This window comes from Lolium perenne, chromosome 7, assembly GCF_019359855.2.
Source record: "Lolium perenne isolate Kyuss_39 chromosome 7, Kyuss_2.0, whole genome shotgun sequence".
In the NCBI taxonomy this organism is placed as follows: Eukaryota; Viridiplantae; Streptophyta; class Magnoliopsida; order Poales; family Poaceae; genus Lolium; species Lolium perenne.
The window spans coordinates 24,853,402-24,875,029 of NC_067250.2; the positions used below are offsets into that span (position 1 = coordinate 24,853,402).

The following is a 21,628-nucleotide window of genomic DNA, read 5'->3' on the forward strand; positions in this document are numbered from 1 at the left end:
CAAGTTTACTGAGTCCGGGAGGGTTTCCAACCCGTCCCGCAAGATTACAAATATCCTTTCCTAATACAACTCTAGTTTTCCTTAACAGTATCTTGGGCTTCCGAATCTTCTTATCCTTCGGGTCGTGGGCCTTCAGTAAACCCCGAGTATCATCTTTGGAAGGCCCATTGGGGATGCCTATGTCACTGATGTCTACGGGTGCTTCTATTCTTGTAGACAGTGTTGGGCCTCCAAGAGCAGAGGTTTGTAGAACAGCAGCAAGTTTCCCTTAAGTGGATCACCCAAGGTTTATCGAAATCAGGGAGGAAGAGGTCAAAGATATCCCTCTCATGCAACCCTGCAACCACAAAGCAAGAAGTCTCTTGTGTCCCCAACACACCTAATAGGTGCACTAGTTCGACGAAGAGATAGTGAAATACAAGTGGTATGAATGAATATGAGCAGTAATGTAACAGCTTGAGAAAAAGTGCTTGCTGGCGTGCAATTGATGGTAGTAATATTGCAGGAAGTAAAGATGCAGTAAAACAGTAAACAAGCAGCGATAGCAGTATTTAGGAACAAGGCCTAGGGATCATACTTTCACTAGTGGACACTCTCAACATTGATCACATAACAAAATAAATAGATAGATGCTAGACTCTACACCCTCTTGTTGGATGATGAACACCACTAACTGTGTAGGATTACACGAACCCTCAATGCCGGAGTTAACAAGCTCCACAATATTCAATGTTCATATTTAAATAACCTTAGAGTGCATAACAGATCAACATAACCAAACCAAGTACTAACATAGCATGCACACTGTCACCTTCACACTACGAAAGGAGGAATAGATCACATCAATACTATCATAGCAATAGTTAACTTCATAATCTACAAGAGATCACAATCATAGCCTACGCCAAGTACTACACGATGCACACACTGTCACCATTACACCGTGCAGGAGGAATAAACTACTTTAATAACATCACTAGAGTAGCACACAGATAAATTGTGATACAAAACACATTGCAATCATAAAGAGATATAAATAAGCACTTCACTATGCCATTCATAACAGCGAATAAGTATTCTGTGAAATATAGCCTAAGAGACCCACACGGTGCACACACTGTCACCTTTACACACGTGGGACAAGGAGTCTCCGGAGATCACATAAGTAAAATCCACTTGACTAGCATAATGACATCTAGATTACAAGCATCATCATATGAATCTCAATCATGTAAGGTAGCTCATGAGATTATTGTATTGAAGTACATAGGAGAGAGATGAACCACATAGCTACCGGTACAGCCCCCAGCCTCGATGGAGAACTACTCCCTCCTCATGGGAGACAGCAGTGTTGATGAAGATGGCGGTGATGTTGATGGAGAAGCCTTCCGGGGGCACTTCCCCGTCCCGGCGGCGTGCCGGAACAGAGACTCCTGTCCCCCAGATCTTGGTTTCGCGATGGCGGCGGCTCTGGAAGGTTTTCTCTGGTTTCGTCGAACGTAATAGGGTTTTCGCGACGGAGACCTTAAGTAGGCGGAAGGGCGGCGTCAGAAGGGGTCTAGTGCCACCAGACACTAGGGCGGCGCGCCCCCTCCTGGGCCGCGCCGCCACCATGTGTGGGCCCCCTGTGGCCCCTCTCTGGCGGCTCTCGGGTGTTCTGGAAGCTCCCGGGGATTCTAAGATGCTGGGCGTTGATTTCGTCCAATTCCGAGAATATTTCCTTACTAGGATTTCTGAAACCAAAAATAGCAGAAAACAGCAACTGGCCCTTCGGCATCTCGTCAATAGGTTAGTTCCGGAAAACGCATAATAATGACATAAAGTATGCATAAAACATGTAGATATCATCAATAATGTGGCATGGAACATAAGAAATTATCGATACGTCAGAGACGTATCAGTCACCGTGCTAGGCAAGAACGTGGAGATGAGTGGAAATCGAAACGGCCCAAAATTAGAGCCCTCAATGCGAGCCAACGGGTCCCCAGGCTACCAAACAGACCCTTGGAGACTGGTTGCTATTCTTTAGCATGTTAAAGACGACAACCTTTTTTAGAAATACGGGGCAATCGTAGACGCTTAGACACACGTGCATAACTCACCCCTATGAATGCACGCATGCACACCCTAACTCTATGAGCATCTCCGAGAGTCTAAGTTCAAGAAACTAATCTAGCGGGTCTTGAGATTGGCGAAGTCACCACACGAGTCTTGCTATCGATGGAAACATCGTCTAATATTCTGCCTTTATGAGATACCAAAGTGTCAAACCTGGAGATTGAACTCTGGTGGCTGGAGGTGCCACTACCCATCTAACCATCCAACCACATGTTGGTTCTTAGCAGCCCTCTTTCGTCAACTCCCTTTGTTGCTGGAACGGTCTGGGGCGTGATGCCTGTCTGTAGGGGGCGGTGACCAGCGAGTGGGCGAGCGAGCTGGGCAGCATTGAGACACGCCTTTGCCTCGGGCGCACACGATAGATATAGTTTTAGGTTAATAAGAACATATCGACGTGAAGACGGACGACATCAAAGCCATGAGGGCCAGATGGGCCTAGATGGCACGACATGGGTATCTACCCACACCCCTACCTACCTTCATTGATAAGTAAATGACAACAAGCAATCATCGTATGAGGAAAAGTAAACCTAAACCTCCAATATGCATAAGAGCAAACGAATCTTACATAATAGTAGATGAACAAGAACCATGGGCAGTTAAACAAACTTGTATTAAGCAAGCTTATGCATTCAGAATTTGCTCATAACATTTGATCTTAGAATGGATCTTTTAAGAAACGTTGTTTCTTTTTTACTCAGAAAGATGTAGAAACAACCGATTTGAGCTTTGTCCCCCTTGGAGTCCCTAGGATGTTCTAGAAAACATGTGATGTAGATATTTTTGTTCATGGCAACAGAACATGTTTTTTTCTTCTTCTGAAAACCACCTCGTTGTTATGTGCTGATGTACAAGTTGTAGCTGGTCAACCTATTCAAACAAGATATAAGCATTACGAACGGTCTTATCGAACCCAACTAGTTCTACCTACATGAATCTAACACTAGAGTAGAGTAGAGGAGTTTCCCCTTAACTCTGCCATGGCAGACAATGGAAAAGGCCAGAAGTTGGGGAAGATGTGTAGAGGCTTCGCCACAGGTGGAGATGATGACACTGGAACGACGTCGGAGACCAAAGGGAGGAGCTCCTCGCCCAGAGCACGACCACGCGAGTGCAGAACTAGGCTGCCGTAGCCACCACCGGTACCAATATTGGGGAAAGAGAAATTTTGGGAGGGGGCTAATGGAGAGGGTAACATAATAGGGAGGTTACCCCTACCTTTGTGGCGGAACGCCGCTCAGATTTCGCCTTCTCCCGCCATGCCACGGACGAGCACCCGCGCGAACGGTGTTGTCGAGTTTCGTCGCGCCCGAGCTTGCCCCTAGAAAAACGGCCAAACCAAGTGTTTCTCCCAGGCCTGTCTCGGAGGTGCTTTAAGACCCGTGTTGGGCAAGAACGTGGAGATGAGTGGGCATCCAAACGACCCAAAATTAGAGCTCTCAATGCGATCCAACAGGTCCCCAGGCTACCAAACAGACCCTTGGAGACTGGCTGCTATTCTTTAGCATGTTCAAGACGACAACCTTTTTTCGAAATACGGGACAATCGTAGACGCTTAGACACACGTGCATATACTCATCCCTATGAACGCACACATGCACACCCTAACTCTTTGATCATCTCCGAGAGTCTAAGTTCAAGAAACTAATCTAGCGGGTCTTGAGATTGCCGAAGTCACCACATGAGTCTTGCTATCGATGGGAACATCGTCTAATATTATGCCTTTATGAGATACCAAAGTGTCAAACCTGGAGTTTGAACTCTGGAGGGCTGGGGGTGCCACTACCCATCTAACCATCCAACCTCATGTTGGTTCTTAGCAGCCCTCTTTCGCCAACTCCCTTTGTTGTTGGAACGGCCTGGGACGTGATGTGCGTCTGTAGGGGCGGTGACCAGCGAGTGGGCGAGCGAGCTGGGGCAACATGAGACACGCCTTTGCCTCGGGCGCACACGGTAGATATGGTTTTAGGTCAAGAAGAAGAGATCGACATGAAGATGGATGACATCAAAGCCATGAGGGCCAGATGGGCCTAGGTGGCACGACATGGGTATCTAGCCACGCCCCTACCTTACTAGCCCTATAACCTAGGTGAGGTCAAGCTGCCCTAGGTCTTTTTTTATAAAAGCTTGCCATAGAAAAAGTACCATATCCTTTTGAGTTTGGGAACGTTCCTGGAAGTCAAGATTTTAAAAAGCAGGTTTTTTTGTCCCTACATGGCTATAATAAAAATAAGAGGGAAATTCTCCAAAATTATTCTAAATCATGGTTATAGCCACTTATATGAATCAGGATATGGCCCAATATATAAAATACAAAGAACATGTATGCAATATACATGCATCAACATACCTAAGCTTAACATATGCCTATCCTCGAGCATAAAAGTGATAAAGTATAATGGTTCATTGATAAGTAAATGACAACAAGCAATCATCATATGAGGAAAAGTAAACCTAAGCCTCCAATATGCATAAGAGCAAACGAATCTTACATAATAGTAAATGAGCAAGAACCCTGGACAGTTAAACAAACTTGTATTAAGCAGGCTTATGCATTCAGAATTTGCTCATAACATTTGATCTTAGAATGGATCTTTTAAGAAACTTTGTTTCTTTTTTTACTCAGAAAGATGTAGAAACAACCGATTTGAGCTTTGTCCCCCTTAGAGTCCTTGGGATGTTCTAGAAAACATGTGATGCCGATATTTTTGTTCATGGCAACCAAACATGTTTTTTTTTTCCTTTGGAAAACCACCTCATTGTTAGGAAAAAGTCCATTTTAAACCCTGAATTCGTAGTGGTTGGCAAAACGAACCCTAAATTTTGAATCCCTATCGTTTGTGCCATGAACTTGCGAATCCCGGTCCAAATCAAACCCTAAACCTATTTGGCGGGTTGAGAAAGCGACGATCACATCTAGGAATACAGACTACTCTCACAAACACGTTGACCCTACCTCTCGAGCCCTTCTTCTCCAATATTTCTCCTCCAGCCCCTCATCTTCGTCTCGCACGACACAGACTAGAAATGCAAAAAATGGCTCGCCTCGGAGAGAGAGAGGAGCTGAGGCGCACGGTGAGCTAGCGTGTTCTTCGTTGCGGCCGTATTGAGCAAAGGAGGGCCAAGTAGGTACGCATGCCCTCTTCTTCTGGAGCACCGATCCTCTAGGCAGGCACGACGACGAGGCTAGCTTGAAGCGCGCCACATGTGCATAGGATGGGAACACATCCACACAGGGTGTTGTCGGAGTGCCTGGAACGTGAAGAGGCTAGGTAGGTGGCCCTAGGAAGGGAATGCGGGGTGCTAGGTGGTTGGCTCCAACGACTCCACCCTCCCATGCCTTGCCGGAATTGGCTATGACGGTATGTCACTCGGCTTGGTCCCGCGCCGCCGGCTTTACATGCCTCCGTGCGTCGTCTGCATGGGAGGAGTAGAGAGGGACGCAAAGCACAAGCAAATTCACCGGAGGAACAACACGACGGTAGATCCATCCACAATTTTTTTTATTACATGCGGGCCAATGTAGTCGCTAAGAGTAGCGATTTACAAAATGTATTTTTATGCTCCAAAAGATAGCTCCAGGGTTCAATTTGGTCCGGGGTTTGCAAATTCAGAATACAAGCAACATGGATTTGAAGTTGAGGGTTCATTCAGTCGAAGTACGAGTTCAAGGTTTAAAATAGTAGTAGAAGTTTTGCTCGTGGCTAACCCTATGTTTATCCAAGCAACATTTTGTATTCACCTGTTCCGAATCTACTGCTAATGTCGTGCCTAGGGATGGATATTCAGGGGACATTCAGTCAGTTGGGCACATGAACCCTGGCGGCAGTGCCTGAATTTCCACTCTCGAAAGCGAGGAGTGAATGATGCACGGAAAAAGCAAAGGTTGGTGAGTTCGTGCCACGCCACCCGTCTCCTTCCCCACCAACCACCTCCCTCCCATTGGCCGCCATGCCATGCCAGCCATGGTGCACGCGGTCCACGCCGCGGCTACTTGCGCTGCCGCGCGCCCGCCGTGGCCCAGCGAAGCCACCTCCTTCTTCTCGTTGGGTCACCGCACCGCAGGCAGCGCACCAGTCGCGGCCCACCACTACCAAACTCACCAACCCAAAAGCCGTGCTCCTACCGACCGCTCCCCGCACCACTCTTCCTCCACTCTCTCCGCCTCGCCATCGACCCCGCTATATAACCCGCGCCTTGAGTCTCTTCCCGGCAACGCCAATCACTCGAGTCAGCAAAACAACAACCCAATCATCCCGCTCAGATCTCACGCGTTTCCTTCCTCCAGCTAAACACCGGCAATGGCGACCACGGCGGCTGATGCCACGGCCACGGTGCCCAAGGAGCAGACCACCACCAACGGCGCCGCCAGCGGTGCCGAGCAGGTCACCCGCCACTCCGAGGTCGGACACAAGAGCCTGCTCCAGAGCGATGCGCTCTACCAGGTACTCTACTGCTGAATTCTTGATCTCAAAACCCGAAATTGCACCTTCTCCCCCTCTCGGCCCCGCTCTCTCTCTAGCTAGCTCGCTGGATCTCTGATGTTTTGATCTGATTCCTGCCTGCAGTACATCCTGGAGACCACCGTGTACCCGCGCGAGCACGAGTGCATGAAGCAGCTCCGCGAGGACACCGCCAACCACCCATGGTACGCACGCGCACCCCTCTTCTTGATCCCTGCGTGTTCATCGTGCCAGCTCGCCTGGATCTGCCGTGATCTGATCTCTGCGAAAGCTCACATTTTTTTTTTTGGGATCTTTGCAGGAACCTGATGACCACGTCGGCGGACGAGGGCCAGTTCCTCAACCTGCTCATCAAGCTCATCGGCGCCAAGAAGACCATGGAGATCGGCGTCTACACCGGCTACTCCCTCCTCGCCACCGCGCTCGCCATCCCAGAGGACGGCACGGTCAGTTCTTTCTCCATTCCACATCTCGCCAGATCTACCAATTTACCAAAGCAAGCTCGGATTATCAATCAACAGTGAAAACGGAAACTGAAATCCAAAATCCGAAACCGAAAATGCAGATCTTGGCCATGGACATCAACCGCGAGAACTACGAGACCATCGGCAAGCCGTGCATCGAGAAGGCCGGCGTCGCGCACAAGATCGACTTCCGCGAGGGCCCCGCGCTCCCGGTGCTCGACGCGCTGCTCGACGACGAGGCCAACCACGGCTCCTTCGACTTCGTCTTCGTCGACGCCGATAAGGACAACTACCTCAACTACCACCAGCGCCTCATGAAGCTCGTCAGGGTCGGCGGACTCATCGGCTACGACAACACGCTCTGGAACGGATCCGTCGTGCTCCCCGACGACGCGCCCATGCGCAAGTACATCCGCTACTACCGCGACTTCGTCCTCGTGCTCAACAAGGAGCTCGCCGCAGACGACCGCGTCGAGATCTGCCAGCTCCCCGTCGGAGACGGCATCACCCTCTGCCGCCGCGCAAAGTGATTGTCTGATTGATGACGCTCGCGCGCGCGCCGCCCCCTCCGCTCCGCACCATGGATGCGGACAAGAATTAATTAATTATTCCCCATTTTGCCTTTCTTGCTTTCTTCTGTATCTTCTTGGAAACAAATATTGTCCCTTTATGTACGTATATCAAATTTATATCCAGACAAATAATATTTCTCCTATAAAATGATGACCCGATATTTTATTGTTAGATTCCTTCAGTGCGACAATGGCGGCCGCTGCCCATATGATCCTCCTGTGCAAATCGGAATGTTCCTCCAACCTGTTTAACCGATCCTTGCAATGACTGCCACATTGAATTTTGACTGAATTTTGCTCCTTCCGTTGAAGATTTCCATCTTCTGACAGAGATGCGCAGCTCTTCTTGAATAGTTCGTGGACAGCGACAACTGTGTGTTTGTGTGCCATCTGTTTTCTACAAGTAGATGACTGCTGGCATGTATGCGCTTCGTTCTAGAAGTAGATCGCCAACTACAAACGCTGCCTCAAATCATTAACTCTCAACCTGAAGTCTGCAAGTAGAATGGGTTGGAAGTTCCAGCGAATTCCCTTTGGCTCGGGTGACATGAAGCTCTTTATTTTTCGAAATCTAAAAACATGATTTGCAAGCTTCAAAATTTTCTGTTCTTTTTTCCAGATATAGATAATGATTTACTCCACCAACATACAAAATGTCAACCCGGTGTACCGTATATTCTAGGCTTAACAAAAGGTTGCAATTCTCACATATGTTGGAGGTTCCAAATTTCGCACTGATCACCACTTCAGATATTGGACTTTGTTATTTTTGTGCGCCCCAAAATACTAGATATTTCGAGGTGAGATTTTTTCGTGTTCGTAGATTACATTACTTCCTACCTCAAAAGTTTTTGTTTGCAATTTTTTGAAACTTTAAAACACCATTTTTGAATTGTGCAAAAAAAAAAGAAGCTCCATATAGCCTATGCTCAAAAAATCTGCAATGGAAGTTTCTTCCTCTGAAAGAGTAAAAAAATTCTCCAGTTGTTGAGCTGTCCATGTGAAGAGTTTAAGATTTGGTAGCAGCTGTTACATCACATGGTCACCTCGATTATTGCTTTAGTGAAGCTAATCAGATGTAAAAACGAATGTATGTGAAGGCTTCTGTACATGGACCGGATCTGAGTACAGAACAAAAAAGATGTTTCCCGATGTTAGTACAACCTTTGACTATTCTACTCTTTGCTTCTTTCAAGCTACTTTTCCATATAAATATCAAGATAAGTTTAGGATAACGCAACTTAGTAAGGGCAAACTTAGTCTTAGTACTAAAGTGGAAGCTTTATTTAGAGTGAGTACCAAACATGAGTGTGGAACTCGTAAGTGTGAATCCATAACGTGATGCCATCGCGAGCCCTTTGAGTTTTGGTCTCTTAACAAAATAGTCCACATTAACATACCCATGGAATCTACATTTGAAGCTTTTGTCATGCTAGCTAGATCTGGTCACGACCGAGTTTCGATCTTAATGTTTGAGATCTCCGCTGATTGGAACATGGCGCACTAGATATCTAGATCGGAATCAATCCGGTCATGCACGCCCTTATGTTCAGCCAGAGGCTTTATGAGGGCAATGGCGTGAAGCTTTGCTTTCTTAACAATGACATGAAACATGTCTAAGTAGGATTTACACGGTATTGATAGATGTGAAGAAAGTCATGGCAGCTGCAATTGGAGGTCTTGAATCTATGACGGGTGAAACCCAAGGTCTGGCCTTTATTAACTGTTCCTAGCAATGGTCTTGCTGAAGGCATTGTTTTGTGAACTCGGGTTTTCTCTAGGGTAAAAACATAAGACCTTCGATCGGACAACAACAACGCTTGTGCATTATTTCCTTTTTAGAGGTGTTGGTTTTAGAGATTTATTTTGTAGTCGGTGCATTGTCTTCGATGGTGGTTAGAGTGTTGTTGTTGAGAGTGTTTCTTCACCGGGACATTTTTTCTCTCTCTCTTTTTATTTTATTTGTGGTTGTGTGTATCTTTGATGTCTTCGGATATCTTGTTAGTGCATAGGCTAGGTGTAATTACCTAATTGGTATCTTTGCGATGTTAATATATATTTTTATATAAAAAATATAGACTATGTAAACTTGGATATGGATTGAGACATTGGGCAAAGCGTTTGAGCTACAAAGATTATCTCATATGCGAAAACATCTACTAGTGTGATGGTGTCACCTGCTGTTTTTCCTGTGTGCATTCAGCCTGCTTACTCACGTTTGCTTCTTGCACAAAATCGATGAATAGGCAGACTAACCATGCATGCCACAAGGAAAAATTTGATGGTGGTCAGCCGTCGATCATTGACATTCCGCTTAAACTATTACTAGTGGAAAATGGGGCTTTAGCACCGGTTCATAAAGACCATATATACCGAATGCCCAACCGGTGTTACACATCCGGTGCTAAAGGCCTCCCTTTTTAGCACCGGTTCAGTTGCGAACCGGTGGTAAAAGGGCACCACATGGCCTGCAGAGGAGCGTTCAGACGGAGGACCTTTAGCACCGGTTCGTAATATGAACCGGTGCTAAAGGTTTCTGCCGCGGCAGTGTTTTGGTGAAATTCCCTGCCACGGCAGAGCAGCGGCAGACTCTGTCGCCACGCCTCCATTTGAAACACGTTATAATGAATACAAACATATATAGAAAACTATTATATTACATAAAAAACGTTATAAATATATCAATCGAAGTTACACACGTTCTAGCATATATATGTCTACATCATCTTCCAAAATAATTTCTATGGATCAGTGACCTCTAAAATCAATTGGGGCCACGTGGTATTCTCCGTTTGGATCTATGACTTAATCAAGTAAGAATCCCGCCAATTCTTTTTGAATTTCTCATACACGCTCGGTTGCTAGAATACCGTCCCGCAAGTGTTCGATCTAATAATTTTAAGAACTTTGTCAGTATATATATATATGAATGAAGCACAAGGTGATAAAATAAAATTATGAATGTTGTTTACGTACTTCAAGTTGATCTAAAATTCTGTCCCTATGGTGGGTCATCTGGCGAATGAACTCGTAAACGTAGAATCCACATAAATTATTCCCGTCTTATTGCCTCAAGCACTTTACAAGAACATAGTTCAATCAAAATAATAATCAAGGATTGTAATAATTGTAGTGAAACTAGAATCAAAGAGATGCATGGTCGTAGCTAATAGTACTTACCGGTACAGGTCTAAGTTCAAGCTCTTTTTCCATTCACCCGGAGCCTTGTTGGTGAACCGTTTCCAAGCCCTCTGGAGCATATCAACCATGTCCCCCCCCCCCCCACACGCCGCAAGGGGTTAGTTTTCGAGTCCATGACTTCTACTACTCCGTCGTTAGGTTCAATGACTAGCAGGATATAGTGAAACCTGCGCACATAAGCATAACTCATCAATTACACTTAACACATGGAGTAAGCAAAAAAGATTTAATGTGTTCAAGACAGTAAACACTCACGCGAAGTTGTAAGGAAATAGTATTTCCCTTTTGTGTGAATGTTTCCTTAACGCCCGTACCAAGTTTTCCTCCGTGTCCTTGGGATAGCGTGAGAGAGCATACTCATGCACGTTATATGGGTCAACGAACCCAATGTCATAGATTTGTCCAAGTCGGCATTCACGGATCTTCATTCTGCATAATATAGTGAGTATAGTTATATGCATGCAATGGACGAGCCGCGACAGAGACTTAATAACATAAATAATATTTACATACAATAGGCACTCAACAGAGATTTGTCGAGGGCGTCTTGATTGAATAACTGAAATAATTCAGAAAATTCCATGTTTATCACAACATTTCCACGCCCGTAGTGCTCATCTTTGATTGCCAGCATGATCCAGTTATGACTTTCCTCACATGCATCCAAGTACCACTTATGCAGTTTGCGTAGTTGTGTTGATAGATACGGCAACTCCTCAGCTCTGACAAGTGGTTACCCGTACTTGTAATTGTATGCTAATTGAACATCACCCTTGGGCACTTCGACGAGGCTTAAGTACTTAGGAATACTCATACAAAAGACATCTGCCTCATCTTTGTATAGTGCTATCAGCGTCGGATCAAGGCACTCTATGACATCGGGATACACTTGGAGCGGGGCGACACGAGTTTTTCTGATTTCCAAGTTGGGGAACTGGTTTCCCTTTTGCCTTACTTCTTCTCGACCGCTCCTTTGCTGCCTCATTTGACTTGCGAATAGAGTGGTCATAGTTTGAGGAAAGACTTGACTCAGGTTGATGAAGGTACTTCAACATTTTCAACCTTTTTCCTTACGTATAGGCGGCTCGGGCTCCGGCTGCTGGGGCTTTTTCTTGACAAAATTGGATTTCATGTATTGTTCATTTGCGATCTTCTCATTTTCCTCATATGTATAGTCGTAAGGTCTCTTGGGAGGAACCTTAGGTACTCTTGGGAGGGGCTCTTGTTGGCGTTTCGGTGACCGGCGACTTGGTGCCGGAGCGCTCCGCTTTTGGCTCTTAGACTTAGTGGGCTGCATCAGCGGAGAAGGCTGGCGCGGCGGCGGAGAAGTCTAACCATATCAAGTAAAGCATCACCAGTATGGAGTTCAGGCTTCTCCCGGTGATCTTCCTCACCTCCGAAATGATTGCCTTTCTTTCCGGCGGGGTGCCTCTTTGGAAGAAATCGATGATGCCCCAGGTACACAACCTTCTTACATTTATCGAAATATGCATCTTCGGTCTCATCTAAACAGTGTGTGCATGCATTGTATCCCTTGTTTTTCTATCCTGAAAGGTTACTAAGAGCAGGCCAATCATTGATGGTCACGAAAAGCAACGCTCGTAGGTCAAATGACTCCTGTTTGTACTCATCCCACACATGTACACCTGGTTTGGCCCATAACTGTAAGACTTCTTCAAATAATGGCCTTAGGTACACATCAATGTCGTTGCTGGGTTGCTTTGGGCCTTGGATGAGCACTGGCATCATAATGAATTTGCCCTTCATGCACAACTAAGGCGGAAGGTTATAGATACATAGAGTTACATGCCAGGTGCTATGACTGCAGCTCTCCTCCCAAAAGGATTCATGCCATCTGTACTTAGACCAAACCTTAAGTTCCTCGCGTCACCTGCAAAGTCCGGGAACTCTCTTTCGATTTTCTTCCACTGCGGCCCATCAGCGGGGTGTCTCATCATCTCGTATTTCTTACGGTCTTCTTTGTGCCATCGCAACAAACTGGCATGCTCTTTATTTCTAAACAAACATTTCAACCGTGGTATTATAGGAGCATACCACATAACCTTGGCAGGAACCCTCTTCCTAGGGTGTTCGCCTTCAACATCACTAGGGTCATCTCGCCTGAGCTTATACCGCGGTGCAGTGCATACGGGGCATTTTTCCAAATTTTTGTACTCGGCACAGTAGAGGATGCAGTCATTAATGCATGCATGTATCTTCTGCACCTCTAATCCTACAGGGTAGAGAATCTTCTTTGCTTCGTACGTACTGTCAGACAATTCGTTATCCTTTGGAAGCATCTTCTTCATTATTTTCAGTAACTTCTCAAATGGCTTGTCACATATACCAACCTACTTTCCATTGCAGCAACTCCAGTGTGGTACCGATCTTTGTGTTGCCATCTTCACAATTTGGGTATAACTTTCTTTTGTGATCCTCTAACATGCCCTTTAACTCCCGCTTCTCATTTCCAATTCCCGCTTCTCTGTGTGCATCAGCGATGGACGGATGAAGATCATCATCAACGGGCTCATTTGATGCCTCTTCATGTTCAGCTCCCCTACCGCTTCATCTTCATCATGCCCCGTTGCAGTATCACCGTAGTTAGGGTACATATCATCATCATCCTCTTCTTCTTCTTCATTGTCTTCCATCATAACCCCTTTTTTCTCCATGCTTGGTTCAACAATTATAGCTGGGCATGCAACCTTTCCAAAGCAGGTGGGAGTGAAGGAATTTCCATTTAGGGTATTGTTTTAAGTTCCGGCAATCAACACATGGACAACACATAAAACCATCCGCCTGTGGGTTTTTGTGGTGACCCGGCATACCACTGCATGGTGTAGTATGCAAGTCTGATATAACACCAATGAAACACCATTCCACTAGTATTATATCGCTCAGAGTGGTACAGCAGAAACATATGCGGGTCCAAGGTATGTCTATAGAATTACAACGTCGACTCTGTTACATAAGATCATCACAGCCTCCTACTTTACAATGAGGTAAAACTACAAATAAACTCCAGAAGAACGTCTCGTAGTCTAGTCTTATCACGAACTCTATTTGTAGAGTATTTCACTAACTACAGAGCCTAAGAATAGACTCTAGCTAAATAGGAGCTAGGTTTAGGAAGCTAGTTCCCTTCTATGGCTAAACTAGGTTTTCTCCTTGTTGGATGTGGTATCTGACTCCTCTGACATGGTCCTGTCTCTTCAAGTAGTTGTTGTCTCCTCGGCCTTTGAGTTGCACTGTAGATCCTCCTTCGATGCCTCCATATCTAAGCAGGGGATTTAAGAGTGGGATGAGTACGAGCGTACTCAACAAGTTCATTATAGGAAAGAGGTGTTTAATGCACTAGCTACAGCATTAGACCAGAAAGTCTAATACCAATGCAGGTTTTCATAACCATTTCTTCAAAAGGTTGCTTTTATTCAGAAGAACTATGTCCGTCAGCCTTCACCGGTTTACTAGAACTTCATGGAGCTCCTTTCCGGCCGCGTTCGCAGTTCCTTATCCCGGAACAGGGAGTGACAGGTCACGGTTCTTTACACTCTGCAGAGGTGTGTTGCTTTACCCATAAGTGATCTTATCCTTGTTGCCAACCGAGTTGCAGGCTCGTCCACACTTCCTTTGGTGTGAGGTCAGGAGTAAGGTCATAGCCAATCATATTCCTCCGCTACCTCGCACACCCACCCTTTGTTGCAAACCCCGACCCTGGGTCCTCGTCGGTCCACTTACACCATTTAAGGACGGACCCCGACCACGACAACGATGCAGGATCGAAGCAAACTCCTTCGCCGGTAGCTGCAACCCATCATAGACCACATTACCGTGGGGAATTAGAGTGGGATCCCCACCCTCAAGTTGTTCCGCAAGCCGCAACCGCTACGGTATGCACAGCATAACCGTGGGGACTTAGAATGGGTTCCCCACCCACAAGTTGTTCCGCAAGATACAACTGCTACGGTAAGCGCATCCGTTGATGTACAAGAGGTGGAAATACGATTGACTAGTCCGTCCCATTCCAGATCTTATGGTTAACACGGGTATTACGGCACAAGAATCACTGGCGACATTTGTTGTTTAATCCTAGGTGGATATAAACCCTTGCAATGGAACCTCCACCATATCAACACAATCCATGGTTCCATTGCCCACCACATAGTCATATTCATAGTTATGAAAATAGTGGTTTTGGTTTTTATGCAATAGTGATAATCATAGTACTTTGCAAGTAATTTGATAAAGATACTCAAATGACATGAGCAAGTGATGAACTTGCCTTTCTTGACTGCAAGATTATGCAGACAAGGTCTTCGATACGCAATAACTCCAAATTCTGAAATAGCATCATCGTCCGGTAAAGACGATGTTGAAAAGATTGGCAAGGATGCAATAATGCATAAGTATGAGATGCAATCGCTCTAAGCGTGACCTAACCCCGATGATTTAAGATTAGTGAGTGGAAATGATTTGTTTAAGGTGTGTTGCACTTTTAGAGTGATTCACAAACAAGGTTCTTATTCAGGTGTGGTTACATGGTATCATAAACAGGTGCTGCAATGTATCATAACAATAGCATTAATAGCACATAGCAATAAGATTTGGTGTAATCCTAACATGTAATGAATATTGGTTGGTTTTAGCACTATATGTCATGGTTAATGATTGATTATTATATACTTCAAAAGAATAACTTTTGAAGAACATGTTCTTTGATAAAGAACAAGTATGATAATTAGGGTTGTGGAGTTCTACGGTTTTCTATGGTTCTAATTGGTTTCTGGAGTAAGTAGTAGATGGATCACAACCTAGTTGGATTCATCAACACAAAGGGCTTGTAAGGTTGAGTTAAGCCTGGCATTCTAAGCAATTATTCATACAAGATGGTTGTCAAGGTTGGTTTATCTTGCTAGTGATAGCTGGCTAGGGTTTATAGGTCCTTATAAGCAGGGTTGAGGATGATTCTTTATTTACTTCAAAAGAATAACTTTTGAAGAACATACTTCTTAAATAATAAGAAGTATATCAATTAGGGTTGAGATGGTTTAGGTTGTACTGTTGGTTCTATTAAGTAAAGAATAATTGGCTCCTAAATAGGATGATTAATAATTATCTCATACTGACAGGGTTTAGTGGAACAGGGTTATGCAATGTTAAATAGTAGGTATGGTTGCTATTAGGGTTCATCACAATGGTGTGATGCTAAATAGGGATAAATAATGTTGATGGCTTTGGTAATAGGATCTAGGGTTTACACTTGGTTAACCCTACTCGATCAACTAGGTTTAGTGATATGCATACATGGAATACTAAATTGCTAGTGATAGGGTTCTACATTTTATGTAGACATAGGTATGTCTTTTAGTTGCTAATGGTGGCTCTATGATTTGAATTAAAGTACTCAGATCACCTGTCCTAACCTTGGGTTTAGGTTAGAAGCAAATTAGGGTTCACATGTAATAATAGAACTAGGGTTTCTAATTGAATTAGGTTTTTGGTTTTAACATGAAATGATAGGGTTGTAATATCATTCCATATGGAATTAGGGTTTGATATCTACCATATAGTTCTATAATTAATAACTTCATTTTAAAGTTGAAGTTATTAGTAACTTGGAAATAAAAATAATATTGAATTTGGCATTTTATTATTTTTAAACAATTAATAATTAAGGTAATTATTATTTAGGGTTGTAAATCCTCCTAATAAGGATTTAATAAGTTAATAGTAAAGGAAAATTAATTTTATTGTTTTCCTTATTTACTTACTGGTTTTGATTTAATTTCAAAAGTTTTTCCAATATTTGAATTTTTATTGAATTTGGAATTAATAAATAAAGCTTAAATAACAAGTATTAAATAATTGAATTTTTATTAAAAATAAAAATTTGATTTTATATTTTTATTGGATAGATTTTTCTTTTCTAAGAATTTTGATATCTTATTTGTATTTTTCCGAGTTAATATGAATTTTATATAAATTCTCAAAGTTGCAGTAATTATTGAATTGAAATAAAAACAGAATCTACTAGAGTTACCCGGTTGCCTAACCCACACAGTCACCGATCGGGTGGGGTTAGTCCACGTCAACCGCCACGGTGGCACGACGTGGCAAGCATGGCCCTCACCGGCGGCAGTGGCGATGGTCGCCGGCGGTGTGGTGCTTCCCCGGGCAAATCTCCTACGCCAATCGATTTAACTCGCCGCGGTGAACTCTATGGTGCCAGCGCCGCCCAAAAATGGTCGCCGGAGCTCGCTCGCCGGCGAGGCCGAACGGCGGCGGACACGGGTACACGCAGTGAAGATGCTACGGGCGACGATTTGCTGCAATAAGTGGCTCAGTAGGTGCGTGGGCTCACCGTGAGCACGACGGGCATGCCGGCGAGGTCGCTGGAGGTCTAGTTCGCCGGAATCCATGGCTCCGGCTGTCGGAGGGAACGAGCTCAATGGAGAAGCTACGGATCGCTAGGGCTCGATTCCTTCTGCACGATGGCCATGTCGAGGTCGGCGATCACAGTGGTGGTCACGGCTTGGCCAGGGGAGGTCCCCACCGGCGGCGATGGTTGGAGGCAGGGTTGCTAGGGTTTCGGAATTGGGGAAAAATGGGGCGGGGAAGAAGAAGAGCTCGAAGCTGGTTCCGTTTGGGGCCTTTATACGGCACTGTGGAGGTCGCCACGCCACACTGCCGAAGAAGGAGAAGCTGCCAGCGAGAGGGAGAAGAGAGACACGGCGTCGCGGTGGCCTCAGTGCACGGAGGGGATGAGGACGACTTCGTTTTATTTTTTTCTGTCGAAGGGGTACGTGGGATGGTGTTGGGCTGTGCTGGCCTGGTGATGGTGGGCTGCTTCTGGACCTCTCTTGCTGGGCTGCTGCGGCAGGTAAGTCCAGGTAAGCCTTCTTCCTTTATTTCTTTTATTCATTTTCTGTTTTATTCCTTATTTTGAATTCTGGTTTTTAATTCAAATTTTAATTGCAAGTTTCTTACTTTGTTATTTCCTTTAAGTTGTATAGCAGTGATTGTTAAACCATTCTTTCCTTTTGGAACAAGTATTTTATATTTGAATTATATTACATCCTTGTGTTTAATTCAAAATGGCAATTAAACACGAATTTATATCCTCATTTTATTTTTATGTTTTTCTTGTGTATCAACCTGTTTGAAGTATTAGAGTTGGTACTTTGAACTCAAAATATTTCAGAGATTGTTATTAGGGTTTTTATTAGGGCTTGGTTTCTATTTGAGGATTTTGTCACTTGCATATGATTTTATGTGAGCACATATTTATTAGGGTTTTATCATTTCTAGTACAACCCCTTGTTAAGGTTAATACTATCACTACATTTGAAAGGATCTCAGTAGGGATTGTTTCCATCATGGTTTATCTTGGTTACAAAGGTAAATGGTTGATCACTACACATATGGTTTACTTATAGGATTTAGCATTAGGTGGCTCTTATGTTTTATAATTGAAACATTGTATTTAATTAATGAACCATTAGGGTTCTAACGATATTTACCTAATGGCAATTGGTTGGAATCTCAATTGTGGCCTGGGTTTACATTATGATTACCATTGTGATACATAAACTAAGGTTGAGATTTAATTCTAGGTTATAGAGATGGGATGACACCATATTGCATGTGCTAGGGTTTAACCTCCCCTAACCATGATAAGGTGGTTACTTGCTGGATATTTCATGAGCTTCCCTAATTACTTAAGGATTTGAGAATTGGTTTTATCTTCTACCAATTAACTTCTTTTATTATCACCAATTTATCATTAAAGTAACTACACTGGTTATAGTTCTTTTTATAGTTAACTTTGGTCATATAGATTAATGGTTCCTCACTATATAAGGTATAGAGTTTAACTCTAAGGTTTGCTTAGGTTCTTTAATCTATGGAATGTTGATGTGTTAGGATTCTACTTATGATCACCAAGTGATTCACAAGTTAAGGTTGGAATATAAGTCTAGGATTGCTTACTAGTGATCTCCCCATGATTTCATGTGATGAATAATATCTACTGATCATATAAGTGTTAGCATTTGGATTATACTCCTATTTCTCCAGAGCATGGTCATGGATTAGGCATGATCCACTTGTTCTTAATCTCCTTACCTCAAGTTCTTAGGGTTTATGATCATTACCCAATTTGTAATGATCAAAGGTTTGGTTTCCTAAAGTATCTTTCATGATCTAAGTTTCTCACTTCTAAGATCAAGTATTGTCTTGATCACCTAGGGTGTAGTACTTCTATTTTATTTTCCTGGATGGTCCTACTATGGTTGTCTCAATAGATTAAATCCCAGGAGAATTCCTGAGGTAATTACTTAGAGTTCTCTCAAGGATTGATGGTTTAACCACTTGAATATATAATAGGTCTCTCCCTTGAATCCAAGTGTTTCCTCAACTAACTTGAGGGTAACACCATAGCTTGAGTTCTCTTATACAGGAATAGTTATTCTAGGGTTTATGGTATACTCCTAATATTTATTTAGCTAGCTGAGCTAAAGATTCAATTGTCTAACTTAGTTGGAATAATCTCTTCCTTACTTTATCAATTCATGGATATGGTATTATTTCATGTGGTATTAGGTTATCTCACCACTCCAAGGGAAATGGTTTACAACCTAATACTTTAGTTCAAAGATTGTCCTTTATGCATTAATAGGTAAAGCTAGAATTGGTATGAGTGGTCTCTCTCTCATTTGGGGAAGGACTTTAATACTAACCTATGTTTTAGGCTCCATAGAAATTGATATAATCACCATTATCTATGTTCCACATAAATGTTGTCTCTCTCTATGGAATGTCTTTAATAATACTCTAGGGTTCCTTTTAAAGATGATGATTTGAATACTGGGATGTATATCCAAGGTTTAGCTCCAGGTTTGTTATTGCTTTTCTAATAAATAATATAGAACTCTCACCTCTCTGGGTTTGATGTATAATAATTTGGAATAGAGAAGAATATATTCCTTAGTTGGATCTCCTTATCTTGTTTCCAAGATTCAAGTAGAATGGATATCATAGGGTTTTTGATAAGTGCATGGATTAGTTTAAGACATAGAAAAGATAGCCAAGAATGGTTTCTCCATTTTATTGATACTTGGTCTGCAATTGAATTGATGTTCATATGTTATGACAAGGATTGCCATATTATAAGATTTTATAATATCAAGTCATTGATCATTGGGTAAAGTGTTGTTGTGTTGATTATCAGTTCCATTTGATCTAACCCCTTAGATCAAACTATCTCTACCCAAAGCAAGGTTTTAGCAAAGTCACTTTGAGGTTTATAGCGCTTGACTTGATGAGCTACTTCAATTCCACCAAGGTCAAGTGAAACTTCAGTTACTGTGACTGTTTTACTTTAAAGCGCGAAAATTCCCCAGGTTTTCTATGCATGAATGCAATGCACACATCTGATTCCTCTATTTTTGTAACCCCATTACCTGGGATATTACAGTCTCTACCCCTTAAACTAAACTTCGTCCTCGAAGTTTGAACTCTCTCACGTTTCCGGAGTGTGGTTCTGACTTATGCAGACTTAAACTTTTCTCGAACTCCGTAATGATCTTACTGGATATAATTGAATATATCCCTTATCCAGATTCTTCCTGGAATCCATTATTGTTTGTCCTTAAACAACTATTACTTCCTTTACTTCCATGATTTCCTCCAATATTATAAGCTTGTTTCCTTTCTCCTTGAGTATTCAATGATTGGGACAATTTCTGTTGTTGATAAACTTGACTGGAGACTAATTTGATATCATACTCCTAATTGGCATAATAGGTCTTTGTTTTCCCTTACTACCAAAACTGCAATAATGGTATTAAGTAAGGTACTTAACATGGAATTGGTCATGGTGGTTTATTTCCCTAAGAGTGAATTAGACTTATTTAGTCCATCCAATCATGGTTTATAGTTGATACCTATATCTATTTTGGGTTATTTAGGTTCCATGAAAGGAATCATTTTATTATTATTTAGTTTTGATATGGTCAATCTACTTCAGTCTTTGGCCTTCTTGAGCTGTATTTGATCTACTGCATGTATTTTCTTCGTCCAACTTCTTTATGCTTGACTTACTTGAGCTTTCATACTTCTGAGTAAATACTACTCACTTTCTCAAGTTATAGTCTACTTCTTTCTTCCTCGAGGTATGAATCTCGGCTTCTGGTCTGACATCCATCTGAAGGTAATGTTCAACAATCTTATAAAAATAAGATCGAACTTCCTCTTAGTTCAGACCTTCTTCATCTATCTTGCTCAAAATATTGAGTTATTGTACATCCAACTCAATCATTACTCTACCCCTTAGAGTTTTCTTATGGTCTTTGACTCCTTTTCTTCCAATCATTGGATTGATGGTTAGAATATTGGTCTAGGTGTAGTTTATGGTTTATATTCTTCGAATGTCTTGCGAAGAATATCTCTGGTGTATCCACTCAATTGTGGACATCCAATGTGAATCCTTCGACTAAATGCTTTATAGGTCAGTGTTGTTTGGCTAACAAAGTTTTATTTGTTCACAATTTCTTGGTACAAATAATCCAATGGTGGACTACTTGATACTAATTGTAGCTATTGGTTATCAAAAATTGGATTGTATTATAGGTTCTGATCAACTGGACTAGACATCCTCTACTTTATCTCGCAGTATTGATCCTATACCACAGCTGTGGTCTTCTGATACCAACTGTGGTCTCCTTATATTTTCTATGGTTTCATAGTTCATCTTCCTTTTTCGAGGGTTTATTGTTGCAAGAAAACCACTAGCTGACACTATGAATAT

The 21,628-nt window shown here is 43.0% G+C and overlaps 1 protein-coding gene across 1 annotated transcript; it reads left to right on the forward strand.

Moving 5' to 3' along the window:
• Positions 1–6,308: 6,308 nt before the first annotated feature.
• On the forward strand, positions 6,309–7,789 carry LOC127318074 (caffeoyl-CoA O-methyltransferase 1). The gene is made up of 4 exons (XM_051348697.2): positions 6,309–6,563; positions 6,687–6,766; positions 6,883–7,027; positions 7,147–7,789. Exons 1-4 carry the CDS (start codon positions 6,420–6,422, stop codon positions 7,573–7,575), a joined length of 798 nt encoding a protein of 265 aa, XP_051204657.1. The 5' UTR covers positions 6,309–6,419; the 3' UTR covers positions 7,576–7,789.
• Positions 7,790–21,628: the final 13,839 nt, after the last annotated feature.